At 39.8% G+C, this 13,781-nt stretch overlaps 1 protein-coding gene across 1 annotated transcript; it reads right to left on the bottom strand.

The window, feature by feature from the left end:
- Nucleotides 1-11,044: 11,044 nt before the first annotated feature.
- On the bottom strand, nucleotides 11,045-13,342 carry LOC148887187 (uncharacterized). Its single transcript, XM_089015488.1, has 3 exons — nucleotides 13,210-13,342; nucleotides 12,037-12,589; nucleotides 11,045-11,239 (listed from the first exon to the last, which is right to left on the bottom strand). Coding segments are annotated over exons 2-3 (492 nt in total). The 5' UTR covers nucleotides 12,527-12,589; nucleotides 13,210-13,342; the 3' UTR covers nucleotides 11,045-11,237.
- Between the last annotated feature and the right edge of the window lie 439 nt (nucleotides 13,343-13,781).

Consider the following 13,781-nt stretch of genomic DNA (forward strand, 5'->3'; position numbering starts at 1 on the left):
TTTGAATCTAATAAAAGCACTTATTTAAAAAAAAAAACCTGTTGAATTGGAACAGTAGAATGCATTACAGCGAGATAATGAAGGACGGTGAGAATAGAAGGGGTAGAGCAAGGGGGATGAGATCATGGCCAAAGAAGACAACGACTTTAGTTGATTGTGTCATCAAGAACGGGCAGACGATGTGGGCGGACAGAGAGTGCATCCCGACCGTTTTACTATTGCCACAGGAGGTGCTACAACAGTTCTGCACGGCAGTAATCGAATCAATCCTGTGTTCTTCCATGATGGTTTGGATCGGGGCTGCCACAAAAATGGACAAAATCTGACTTCAACGGACAGTTAAGACGTCAGAAAAAAATCATTGGCACCTCCCTACTTATTCTAGATGACTTGCACACTGCAAGAATCAAGACAAGAACCCTCCACACCCTGCTCACCACCTTTTCCAGCGACTCCCCTCAGGAAGGCGCTACCGATCCATGCGCACCAAATCCAGCCGTTATTTAAACAGGTTCTACCCCCTTAGCCATTAACTCTCGAAACAGTAACCTAAATAAAATAATATGAATAAAATAAATACTGTATAGTGCCTTTTTGCAATTTTGCGCAACCCTGTGAAACAGTATCGCGTTATAATCGTAGTAGCTTTGTACGCACTTGAACCACTGTCTGCTTGATACTTTGCACATTGTCTCACAGTTGTTCGTGAGAGGTACCACTTACATTAAGGAATTTGATTCGATTAGCCTTTATTAGTGTCCTCCATACTTATTTGTCATATCTTTTTTTGATGATGATACTAGTGCAGCGTGTTCTACCAGAGACAAATTCCTTGTGTGTTCTACATACTTGGCCAATAAAGATGATTCTGATTCTTTGTCATTCGGACGTTTAGAGTGGAGCTTTATCAGACCATGTCTGCCATTTCTAATAGGCTTCCTGTCCTCCAATGTCATGCAGACTTTGGACCACCTGTGTCTCGTCAATAGAAAGTCCTCAGGTGCATGCAACGGGCAAAACAAATGTTAGGACTGTAAAATAAATCTTTTGAAATATGTGCATATCTAACAATATGATCAGGAAATGGATGGAATGGATTCACATTTATTTGTTGTTGTGCGTGCGGGGGTACAGAGCAACACAATTCACTTATAACCTCCCCATGAGACATAAACGACGACAGAGGGAGACAGAATGGAATAGTCTGACAGGTTTCCAAAGACAACACCCTGATTTTGTTTGATGAATAAGAAAAACAAAAGGTGAAGGGAGGGGGTGAAAAAAAGAAGTTCTAAGCTTTTCTCCTATAAAGGTGGGACACTCGATGGGATTGTCAATAAAAAAAGAAACCCACATGAGAAGGAGATGTAAACAACAGCGAGTGAAAATTCTGAGTCGTCTGAGAGATGGTGTATACCTAATTTTATTGTTTCCAAGTATGTGTGTGTGCCATTCGTGAATTAGTTTAATTAATTAGTGAATTAGTTTTGTGTGTGGTTTTTTTTTTTTTTTTTTTTTTTTGCTTGGGTGCTGATAAAGCACTGGCCAAACCTCTGACAATGTTGTTCCCTTTCACAAGGGGGAAGCATTTCCCTTTTTTTCCATGTTAGCGCTTTGTTCCAGCTTCAGCTGTTGTTAAAGCGCTATAACACCCAATATTTATTGTATTTTAGACAGCTGCCCTCATTTTAAGCTCATATAACTCCAGATCCATATAATTGAGGAATTAACTTTTTTTCCTGATAAAAGAAGAGAATCTAAGGTTTTTAACGCTGCATTAAATGTTGATGTAGTCCTAAAACTCAATATTCTGTGGGTCCTATAATTCGAGTGACAATGACAAAAACCCTGGCACTGGAGTGGACACATTTGTGCACATCGTTTGGCAGTGAATGAGTTAAATTAGATTTTCTTAGAATATTCTGACTTTATTTTCTGGTTTTCGAAGGGTTTAAATAATGGTTGAAAATATGCATCTTACTTTTTTTGTTGAACACACGCCATTCAAACTTGAATCCATCTTTCTTTTCATTGTTCTCCCGAGCAAACTTTTACCTCACCGCCGCCACAATAACCTTGGGAGAAGAAATAACAGCGGCACGGTAAACATTGTCATTAATTGCAATGGCAGTCTAATTATAAAAATGCTTTTCCTGAAGGACGACTGAATTTGTCACGTCTGGGGAAAAAAAAGTAACTCCCAAAGCAACAACTGAGAGGACAAGGAGGCAGGGTGCTGTTGTTTCTGTTTTGAAAAAAAAAAAGCCATGCAATCATTATTCTTTTCACTGCATAGCTGCAGCGCGGAAATATTCCTTCCATACAACAACAACAAAGGCAGCGCTCTGTCTTTTTTCTGCATACGCGTGTGTGTGTGTTTTGTGAGACTTCACTGCATAGCTCCACTGAGAGGACAGTGGCAATTTGAGAGCAGCAGGCAGGGGCTTGATTGGCTCTTATTGCTATTTAAAGTGCTCACTCACTCGCTGAGGCTTGCAATCGAGCGTCACCATTCAATACGTCCAATTTTAGCTTTCGGGACAGGCTACATAACGTCGCATCGGATATCGACGGGTCGCTCCGAACAAGTCCTCACGGAGGATCATTGAGTAGTTTGTCCCCCAACGACTGTTCACTGCCTTTTTGACCTTCGCCGGAAAGATTTGAGCTAGTGGTAAGATGTGTTTGGTGATTGCTGCTTCTGTTCTGTCCAGGAAGGAAAAATGAACACAGACTGGATGCTGGTCGCTGATAGTGCAGTATTACGAAATATATGACTGAAGAAAATGCAAGATAATGAGAAAAATGTCAGGATTAAAAAATAAATAAATATATGGTTAAAATATTGGGAAGAAAAAGTCGGAATATTCCAAAGAAAATCATAATTTGGACAGCGACATGTTGAAAATGACAATAATAATAATAATAATAATAATAATAATAACTTTTTTATAAGCACCTTCCAAAACTCTCAAGGTCACTTTTCAGTCACAGGATATGAGAACAAAATCTGAACCGTCCAAAAGAAGTCACAATTTTCCAAACTCTCTTGATAGGTACAAGGAAAAAAAGGTAAATTAGAATACTGTTCGAACATAACAGAAAAAAAAATAAATTATATGCTGAAAAAATACATTATGTGTGTAAAGTTAGAGAAAAAAAGTTTGGGAAAAATCGCAGTTAGACAAGAAAAACATGTAATGACAAAAAAGTATTGAAGTGATGAGCAAAAAAAAAAAAAACAACTAACTCATTTACTGCCATTCCCGAATTTATAGCGAATAAGCGTTGGTCACACCTCTGTCAATGATTTTTTTCCCCCTTCGACAAGGGGGCATTAGATTTTTTCCATGTAAGTGATTAGTTCCAGTTTCAGCTGTTGTTAAAGCGCTATATAAATCAATATGTATGCATTGTATTTTGTACACCCGCCCCCATTTCTATCTCAGATAACTCCAGACTCATATAATTTAGGAATTAACTCATTTTATCTGCTGAAAGAAGAGAGTCTAAGGGGTTTCTTACGCTGCATTGAATGTTTATTTAGTCCTTAAACTCAGTATTCTGTAGATCCTGCAATTTGAGTGAAGATGACAATAACCCTGGCACTGGACACGTTTTCACTTGTCTGGCAGTCAATGAGTAAAGCAAGAAAATGTTGTGAGACTAGAAAAAAATGGCATGTGTACAATGTAACAAAAACGGTTAGATTACAAGAATCAAGCTGCAATCCGTATGACTCGAATAGGTGGAGCTCTTCCAAGTTATATATATATATATATATAACCGGGACTATATATATATGCATATATATATATATATATATATATATATCGATATATATATATATATTTGCTTTTACTCTGAAACAATTTTGGCGTAAACTTTAAGAATTGAATTGGATAAGCTCGTGGGTGGTTGCGAATGAGTGTTTTACCTTTAATCTCCCGCTGTTTATTACCACATGGCGCTCAAAAATGGATAGATTGTTTCCCTGGCCATTGGACAACATTCCATTGACATACACAGATGGATAATTACACCCTTGGTGACATGTACATTGCCACAAAATGTACTATATGATAATGAGTCAAAAATGTCTTGGATCACACACAAACAGCAAACACAAAAGCGCTTTTGATTTTGACCACCCGAATGGAAAAAAATAAGAGCTTTCAAACGCGCCTCTTTGCAGATGCTCCATTGTTTTGCCATCGAAGCTAATTGTGTAGCGCTAAATTAGCCTGTCATTACTGCCACTAAACATTTCCCTGACATCCATGATGATGATGATGATGATGATAATATGGAATTTTGTCGAGGGGGATGTCAACGTGACACTCACGATGGTGGAACGGTCGCAGTGAAGGGGTTGTGGAACGATGGGAGGGTTGGCGGTGTTGCTTAATGTGACATCTGTCGCACAAACCTCAGCGTCCAGCTGGAACAAAAAGCCTTTGACCGCGTAAATGCGAAAACATACAGCCAGAAGGTGACTCAATAGCATTGTGAAAATTGCAAGAACATCATTTATTAGGAATGTTTTCCGATGTCAAATGTGATTCAGGTAAAAGCAGTTTAAAATCATGGTGATTTCTTCAGGTTGGTAGACCACTTGAGCGATTTCGCCCTTTTTGAATAATCCTTTACAGCAAAAACTTTAAAAAGCAACACGTCCATGTGAAAATTTGTGAGTTTCAAGCTAAAGACTTAGGTACGGTAACTCGGCAATACTTGGCATCGTACTCTGACATTTGGAATGTAATTTCATCTTCAACTGTTCGAAGAAGTGTTCCATTTTGAAATGAGGGACCTTTTCTTCTAGGTTTGAACTGTTAATTTTTTTTCCGCAGAGCTTTAAGAAAGGTAGTATAAAGTTAAGGAGCCTGATGTTCAAAGTGTCAGTCCTGTCACTCTTGGTCTACCACCACCACTACCACTACAACAACCTTGTTGAGTTTCAGTAAAAGCTGACAAAAATGATCTGTAGAACTGAAACGGGATTTTCAGGAAACGTTACAGACATGAGGAGAGAGTAGCCAGATGAGGTGGCTCGGGCATCGGATCAAGATGCCTTCTGGACGCCTCCCTGGTGAGGCGTACCTGGAATGCCCCACTGGTAGAAGACTCCGGGGGTGACCCAGGTCATGCTGGAGAGACTGCGTCACCCAGATGGCCTTGGAACGCCTTGAGATCCGCTAGGAAGAGCTGGAAGAAGTGGCTGGGGAGAGGGAAGTCTTGGCTTCCTTAGTGAAGCTGCTGCCTCTGCGACCCGAACCCGGATAGGCGGCAGAAAATGGATGAATGCTTGGTTATAGACATTTTTGGTCAACTAGTGGTACCTTGAAGGTTCTTGAATTTCTGGAAAGTATCACCAGAACCAGCTTGTTATTTTATCTCTGGTTCCATTGCTGGTTAGTACGTCCAAACAAGAGCTTTTTCTGATGACTCAGATTTCTTTTCATCCATAAATGGCTTCTTCTGACACTCCAAGCTATTTCTTTTCTTTTACATCAATTAATGTTGAAGTTTGTCATGTCGATTTTTGAATTGACATCAAATGCCCACCGGGTATGAACTGACAAAACTTCAGGCTTAGCGAAGCTTTTATAACCCCTCGCTGGTTTCATTCAAGCTAACAATTCTGGCTTGTGAGATCTTCCAGGAGCTTCCACAGTTCACTTTGGGCAATGCTTTTATTTTTTTTGTGAGCGGCATTAACCCGTCTAATCTCATCGCATTGATTGGACTCTTAGGTTGGCTGACTCCGATTAACTCTCAGTGAAATCATTAGCCTGAGGCTTTATAGACTTGTTGCAGCCTGCACTGTAAAACGTTGACGGGATGTGGTCAATAAAAAAAAAACATCGTTTGGGCAGAAGGACGCAAAACTGCCAATTTCTATTTTTTAATGAGATGAATACCAAGGTATCATTTTGTGGCCATTTTTGGAAAAACGCAGATGATCCAAACTATTTGACTTTTTAGTGTACACACAGCTGACACAAGATGGCTGAAAATGTGTCGCTATAAATTAAGAAAAATAGTAAAATAGGTAAATAAAACTCACTGAATTAAGTTAAAGGGGTTTTACTTGCTGCTACAATGATGATGATGAGTCACTTATTTATTCTTTTTGTGTCATTTTCCACACGCTCTTTTCTTTGATAGAGCTCGCGAGAGATCTCAGGTGAAGGAATCAGCACGTCGCCGCTGCCTTAATGGGTTTTTGATTTATGCAACATTTAGATGATAGCGTTTGGCTTTGATGCGGAGTGGATGGGGGGGGGGGGGGGAGGGCTGTAGTTCTCGCTCTTCCTCAACTGAACTAAATTCCATTCGAAGGTAAAAGCCCATCGAGGATGTGCACGGCACGATAAACAACCGGGTTGTTTTTGTGTGTGGTGTTATGTCAATAACTTTTTTTTATTTGTCTTTCTTAAGCAAAGTGATACGCTGCTGCTTTTATTGTTTTGTGCTCACGCAGGGAGAAATTGATTATCCTAAAACAAAACAACAACCCCCACCCCCATCGAAAAAATGTTATACTCGTAGTGAATTTTAGGAGACATACTTAAAAAGGGAAATTGAGGCTGCCTATAAAGATCAGCTTGATTCCAGGAAAGTTGAGTGTCTTCCATAGCTTTTTACTTGGGTGTCACTCAAAGCTGAATGGCCATAAAATTAGGTACATTGCACAATTTAGTGATGCTCAAATGGTACCGAATGCTTTAATACTGTTCAACGCTAGACCTGAAGGTGGCATTAATCTGAATTAACTGGACACCAGCCCCCACTGTCCCTAAAAAAAATAAAAGTAACAAAGCAAGGGTAAAAGTAAAAAAAAAAAGACAACCTAAGTGATAAAACTCTCACAGCATTGAAACCAATGCAGCTCGAAAAAGGACAGGGAACTAAATAGAAACAAATTGACAAGACAACGAGGCACATCTGGACAAGACACGAGGGGGATGGAGGGAGCTGATTTGTAGACATGAAGAAAAGAGCTGACAAGAACAGATGGAGACAAAAAACCAAATGAGTAGACAAGACATTTACAAGGCACTCAGGAGACGAAGAGATAACATGAAACAATATATGATTGATTCTAAAGTTGGCAAATGGACGTCATGGTAAAATCAAAGTAAAACAAAAATATAAATATTGTGAAATAACAAAGAAAACAAATAATTAAAAGGAAGTTCACAAGTGAAAAATCGAATACCACATTTCAAAGAAGTGAATGATTTACATCTTTAAAAATATACATTTCCATCAAGCTAGGTGAAAAACATGGAAGTTTCACCCAATTGTTGAAGGTCATCGCAAACTTTGTGAGCCTTTAAGCCTCTGGTGTGCTGTATTCCTGTTTTTACAGCGATGTAATAAATGTGCATCTGTGCTAGCCACGTCTATTGCATTGTTGCATTCTGGGGAGAAAGACAAAACACTTGTTTGCTTTGCACCACCATCAAAAGACTTCCGGACTGATTCGTGCTCGCTTCCGCCGTGTTCGTTTCACGGGTGTAATGAGCCGTCGCTTTTGTTGCATTTATACGTGACAAATTACGTAGTGGCTGGCGGCGGTCCAAGTCAATCACGGCAGACGCCAGCTGTGTTTCTTGCCGACAGGAAGGTAATTAAACCGACCTGAGAGATGGAGGTGTGTTTCATCAACACCTTGCAACCACAATACCACCGTCACCACCTTGAGAAACAGCCAGCGAAAACAGCTGACTGCCTTTGAGCTACCTATTCTCTTGTTAGCTTTTTTTGGGGTACCGCTATTGTCTCATTTAGGCAATAGTATACTATCTTATAGCCCATTTCAGGCTATATTGTACTATATTATAATCCATTTCAGGCTACATTCTAGAGCAGAATGATCGAATTCAGATCGATCGAGGAAAAGGCTTCTTCAGCCGTCATCTGTACTTCTTCTAAGGTGTTGGACGTTTCGCTGATGATCCGAAGAGCTTCGTCAGCAAACTGAAGTTGTTCTGGTCACTCTAGTCCTATATATACAGTATATAATCCTAATGGACAGAGGTGGTTTAGGTCGTTACCATGTAGGCTTAGTCATGCTAATGAGATGATGCCAGGTAATTTATTGGTAATCAGATAGAACAAAAGAGGTAATCAGATTGTCTTCAGGGAGTGGCCCACAGCTCCCACAGCTCAGAGCAGATGTCTAGCACCGCCATTTTGTCTCATTTTACGTGACGTTCCAGATCAAAATGGTCCTTGCCCGTCAGGCTGGACTATTGGGGAAATACATGACCATGTTATAGCTACATCCCAAAGTAGACTGGTTGATATTTATGTTTCATTCCAGATCAGAAAGACCCAGTTTAGACTACATTACTGTGTAGAATGGTCTTCTTTAGCCTTACGTTATCCCAGGTTCTAGGACAGACTTTAGGACATAAATCAAAACGGAATGATCAAAATCAGGCAGTACACCAAAACAAAATGGCTTATAAGTAGTTTGGACTCACTTAATGTCACCGTCCATAACAAAATGATCCTCTTTGGCCAAAACCTAGACGTTAATGGTCCAGTTTGAGTGGATATTTTAAAATTGAATGGCTACATTCCAGGACACAGTAGTCAGGTTTAGACCATATTTCAGGACAGGACAGATAAGTCTACTTTAGGCTCACTTTATGCTTCAGTTCAGATCCAAATGGTCTTGTTTGGCTGTATTCCATAAATAGAAGCCCATATTCATCTACCTGCCAACATGTGACAGTCCATTTTAGGCTCTGTGGCAGAATGGAAAAGGTCTATTGGTACATTCCAAACTGAAAGGATTTAAGCATTTACACAGGCATTCTCTTTTTGTTGTCATGTTGACAAAGTCAGCAGCATCTCGTCAACTGGTTAGTCGAGTTTGCTATCATATTGATATGGTCGTGGGGTTAATTATCGTGTTGACCTGGTTAAACCCGTTAGCGGCGCAGAACAATTTGTCATGCATTGTCATCTGCTCCGCAATCTTGACACCTTTGCCCTTTCAATCGCTAAATCGTATAACCTTGGTTCAAACGAGCATCAAGGCCTCCTCGCGTCATCTCTGTCCAACACTGTCCACACTTAAACATATTGACATTTGTGAGGTGCTGGGCAGTAATTGTCAACCACATGGCGACTCCCCTCATTTGTTTCCATGACATTTCGCCTCTGCCTGATTGTCTGTTTAACGCGGGCGAAAGCAAAATTAATTGGAGTGCGGCCCTAATCTGTCTGCTGGAAATGTCACCCCTTTATTGTGACGCCGTAGTCGACATGTAGGCCGCGTAAGAAGAGGAGAAAATTAAGAGAAATGCAAAATTAACTTAAGGAACCAAAAAAAAGAGGGAAAACATGTGTGTGAAGACTCTGACCTTTGTGGCAAACATTCCATCGTTGTCCGCTTTTTTTTTTAAACTGAAATGCTCCATATGTTAATTGCTGACATTTGCGCATGGGATTTTCTGATTAAAGTTCTGCACTCAACACTAGTCTTACTCATTTAACATAGAATGTGATAACAATGAAATGCAGCCTAAATTGAATCATTCAGATCTAGTGTCTAATCTATGGTCATTTATTTTCCCCACACTCGCTACAATATTCCTAAAGTGTACCATTCCAGTTTACGCAGAATTCTAAAAATACATCCTTAATAAGACCATTTTCTCCCGGAATAAACAATAGCCAAAAATGGATCATTCCATATCAAGAATAGATCCTACCGTGTCAAACACGCTGTTGTATAATCTACCAGCCCTGAACCATTACATTCTGGGAACAAGACTAAAGTAAGTAATTACATTCAGCAATTAAAAGCAATTCCCCTTTGGGATGTAATATTGCATAAATGGAACCGTTGCATTCTGCAAATCCAGCCAAATTATACCATGTTGTCCTTAAATTAAAAGAAAAAAAAACCCAAAATGAATCATTCCATTCACCATTCTGTCCAGGAATAAAGTAACAAATGCATTCTTTGTTTTTTTGCTTAACTCATTCATTGCCATTCCCAAATTTATCGGGTGCCGATAAAGCCCCTGGTCAGACCTCTGGCAATGTGTTTCCCTCCCACAAGTGGTCAGCATTTGCCTTTTTTTATTCAGGAATTGAAAATATGAAGTAGAACGGCATTCCCGCTTTTGTGTTTTTGGTTGCCGATAAAGCGCTGGTGAGATATTTGGCAATGTATTTCCGTTCTATGAGGGGAAACATTTTCCTTTTTTTCCATGTTCGCGCTTTGTTCCAGCTTAAAAGTGATATATAAACCCATATGTACGTATGTACTGCGTTGTATTTTGGACAGCTGCCCCCATTTCAAGCTCAGATAACACCAGACCCATATAACTTGGGAATTAACTCTTTTTTTCTAAGGTTTCTTACGCTGCATTGAATATTTATGTAGTACTGAAACTCAATCTTCTGTGCAATTTGACTGAAAATGACAAAAACCCTGGCACTGGAGTGCACAATTTTTTTTGGCACTAAAACAGTGAATGGGTTAACTGTATTAATGCCACAAATAGCATCACATCAAATCTAATTTTCTGGACCGTCAGAACCTGCAAACCAAATTTCAGGAGATTGTTATATAAAAACATATGTAGGCAATTCGCCACATGCTGCATCAACAAAGCGATGTAAATTATCATCTCCTCATATATGACATCCGTTCTGTTCTTTCAGTCCTGTTTTTTTTTTTTTTTTTTTTACGATCGTTCTCTCTTGCCGCGACTGTCACAAGGTCAGAATCATAAATTATTTTTATTTTTTTTCCTGACACCAAATCCATCCAAGATCATTGATGCCGCCTTCCGGACAATCCTCCATGACGACAAGTTGCTCCCCTCTGCGCTGTCACTCATCTACAAGCCTGGCTTTGAATGATCCAACTGTGTCATATATATATTTTTTTTATTGTATATGAAAATAGAAAATAGGCACAGTGGCAGCAAATTGAAAACAAAAAAATATGTATATACATATGTTTTATTATATTTCATTGAAAATGACAAATCAACACAGGTTTCACTTTGATTGAAAACAAATATATATACTGTTTATTAATAAACTATTATATACATACTCAACGACCCATCCTCACTAGTTTTTCTAATACATGCTTGATGGACATTTATATTTGGCGTGGCAGTGGGTGTCCAGGGGGAGGAGCAATTGATCCCTTGCAAGAAGTCAATATAATCGAGTTGGGTCAAGATCGGAGATTCTGTGGAGGCAAAAATCAATTGCTTCATGTTACAGTTTGAATTTTGAGTCAGACATAACAGGTTTACAGTCGAAAAAAAAAGTCTCATTTCAGTCATCATGTTTTGTCCCATAGTGTCCCTGATTGTATCATTATGCCCCATTCCCTCCCATCGTGTCCTAATTTGTACCATCTTATCCCTTTATGTTCCCTGTTGTGTCTCATCATGTTGCATTATGTCTTACATGCTGTCCCGAAATGCCCCCTTTTGCAACTCATAGTGTTCTTTATTGTTGAATTATCTCCAGATGTTGTCCTTTGTTGTGTCTCGATATGAGTCAGAATGTCCCATCGGGCCTGATTAACTCAAAAACCCTAATAGTGAGCAGTACATTGTGTGTTGACTCATTAAATAAATAAAACTTATGTACGTAGTTAAAGACGGGTGCAAAAGTGTGAGAGACCATATATAAAACAGGGTTTGTTGACTGATGTAACATCTTTGTTGGCTATTCCGCAGACCATTGGGGACACTACAATTTTCAATTCGACTGAAAAGAATCAGTACAGGAGACTTTTAATTTGCCTCTTGATCACAAACACACAACTGTGTCCATTCACTTGAAAGAAAGAGTACAAAATGCGGGAAATGCGCCCACGCTCCTTCACCAAATCGAACAGCATTATTATCTAATCATGTGCTTCGTTGCCCGAGGTTATTTTTGTCCAACTTTACTGTGAGTAGCAGTCAATTGTAGTGTGAACGGGGGCAGCGTTTCTAATTAACAGAAGAAAACCCCAAAATATCGGCTACTTACAGACAAAGAAGCGAAGGCACATCCCGCACATGGCGACGACGCTCGAGATCTGCAGCGCCCGGCCGCACTCGGGGCTCATGAGGCAGTTGCGGGTCTTCAGGCAGCATTTGGGGCACTTGCTGCCTTCGTCACGGTCGCGGTTGTTTCGACTTTCGGTCACCTGGACTCTCTGAGGTTGAGCCTGGTACGTCTGTGGTTGAGCTTGGTACATCTGTTGTTGACCCTGGTACACCTGAGGTTGATCCTGGTACATTTGAGGTTGACCTTGGTACATCTGAGGTTGACCCTGGTACATTTGAGGTTGACCTTGGTACATTTGAGGTTGACCCTGGTACATTTGAGGTTGTTGACCCTGGTACATTTGAGGTTGACCCTGGTACATTTGAGGTTGTTGACCCTGGTACATTTGAGGCTGAGCGTAGTGCTGCGAACTTTCATAGGGAGGCGGCTTGGCGTCCAATTTCTCTTCCTCGTTGTGATGGGAAGACATGGTGTGGATCACCGGGTGGAGGGCAAGTGAGGTGAGGGTGTGTCAAAAACCTAAAAGAACACCCTAAAAAACGAGTGTGAAAGAGGTGTTAGCTTGTTTTTGAAATTCTACATATTAAAATAAATAAATAAATACAAATAAAAAAAATCTGACACAACTATGACTTGACGCTAGAAGTTCAGACAATATTTTGCATCATAATGCATAATATTTCTCCCCAAAAAATAATGTAAGTAATACTTTTTTCTGTGATTGCCACTTAAAACGTAAAATATAGCTATATGCGGTGGAATATTTGTAAAATACGCTCAGTAGAAGTCATTTGAAGCCATTTTACAAACTATGGACACAACTTGTCCGGAGATGTCGGTTGTCCTTTAACTTTTCCCCTGGAAAACACAAAAGCATATTCTGCAATAACCCCGATTTGGAATTAATAACATTTTCTACGCAAAAGGTCCGGAGGGGAGTGGTCCAGCATTTGTTCCACTTGAAGTTAAATTCGATTGTTGGCATCCACAGCACAACAGGAGGGTCGTGGGGGCACGGCGGCATTTAAGTGCGCCCCGCTTTGGAAAGTCGTCGGCTTTTCGATCATAAGTAATGAAATTCCATCCGCCTCCCTGGGATGAAGCAAGGGAAAAGCCCATTAGAAGAAGGAAAAAGTGAAGTTGTGTTCTTACTCTGCGTGCTCTCTCGCTTCGATCTCTTCTCTCAATCCCACCAACACTCAACCCTGGACCAAATGTTCACATTACATCTGGGTCAGAGGCGGGCGTGTCAACGAGTCTGACAGGTTTTCCAGGTGAGACGCAGGTTAGGTGTCTTAAAGGTAAAGTTCCATAATTAGTCAGCGCATGACACAATGTCTGGCGCAAGGCAAAAGGACAGTGTAAGAATTATTTGCTCTGATTTCAGTTGATATGCCGTGAGGATAACAAAAAAGTACTCTTATTAATCTGGATTCAATCATTGTAGTTTTTTAAAAATAATCTTCCACAAGCATTGGTTGTAACAGCAACAAAAGCAACAATAATAATAATAATAGTAATAATGTTAATAATAATACCGGTAATAATAATAATAAGAATAATGATTTGATTGGATTGGATTAGCCTTTTATTAGTCTCGCAGTAGAGAAATTCACATTTCACAGTAGATAACATATGAAAGTAATAGGAGAGGAAAGGAAGAAGTAAAAAAACAAAACACAAGAACTGCTGTAAAGGCAGCCACTCTCACGGCGCAATCTTGA

The sequence above is a fragment of the Hippocampus bargibanti genome, linkage group LG15 (assembly GCF_051943395.1).
Source record: "Hippocampus bargibanti isolate YZ-2025 linkage group LG15, ASM5194339v1, whole genome shotgun sequence".
NCBI lineage: Eukaryota > Metazoa > Chordata > Actinopteri > Syngnathiformes > Syngnathidae > Hippocampus > Hippocampus bargibanti.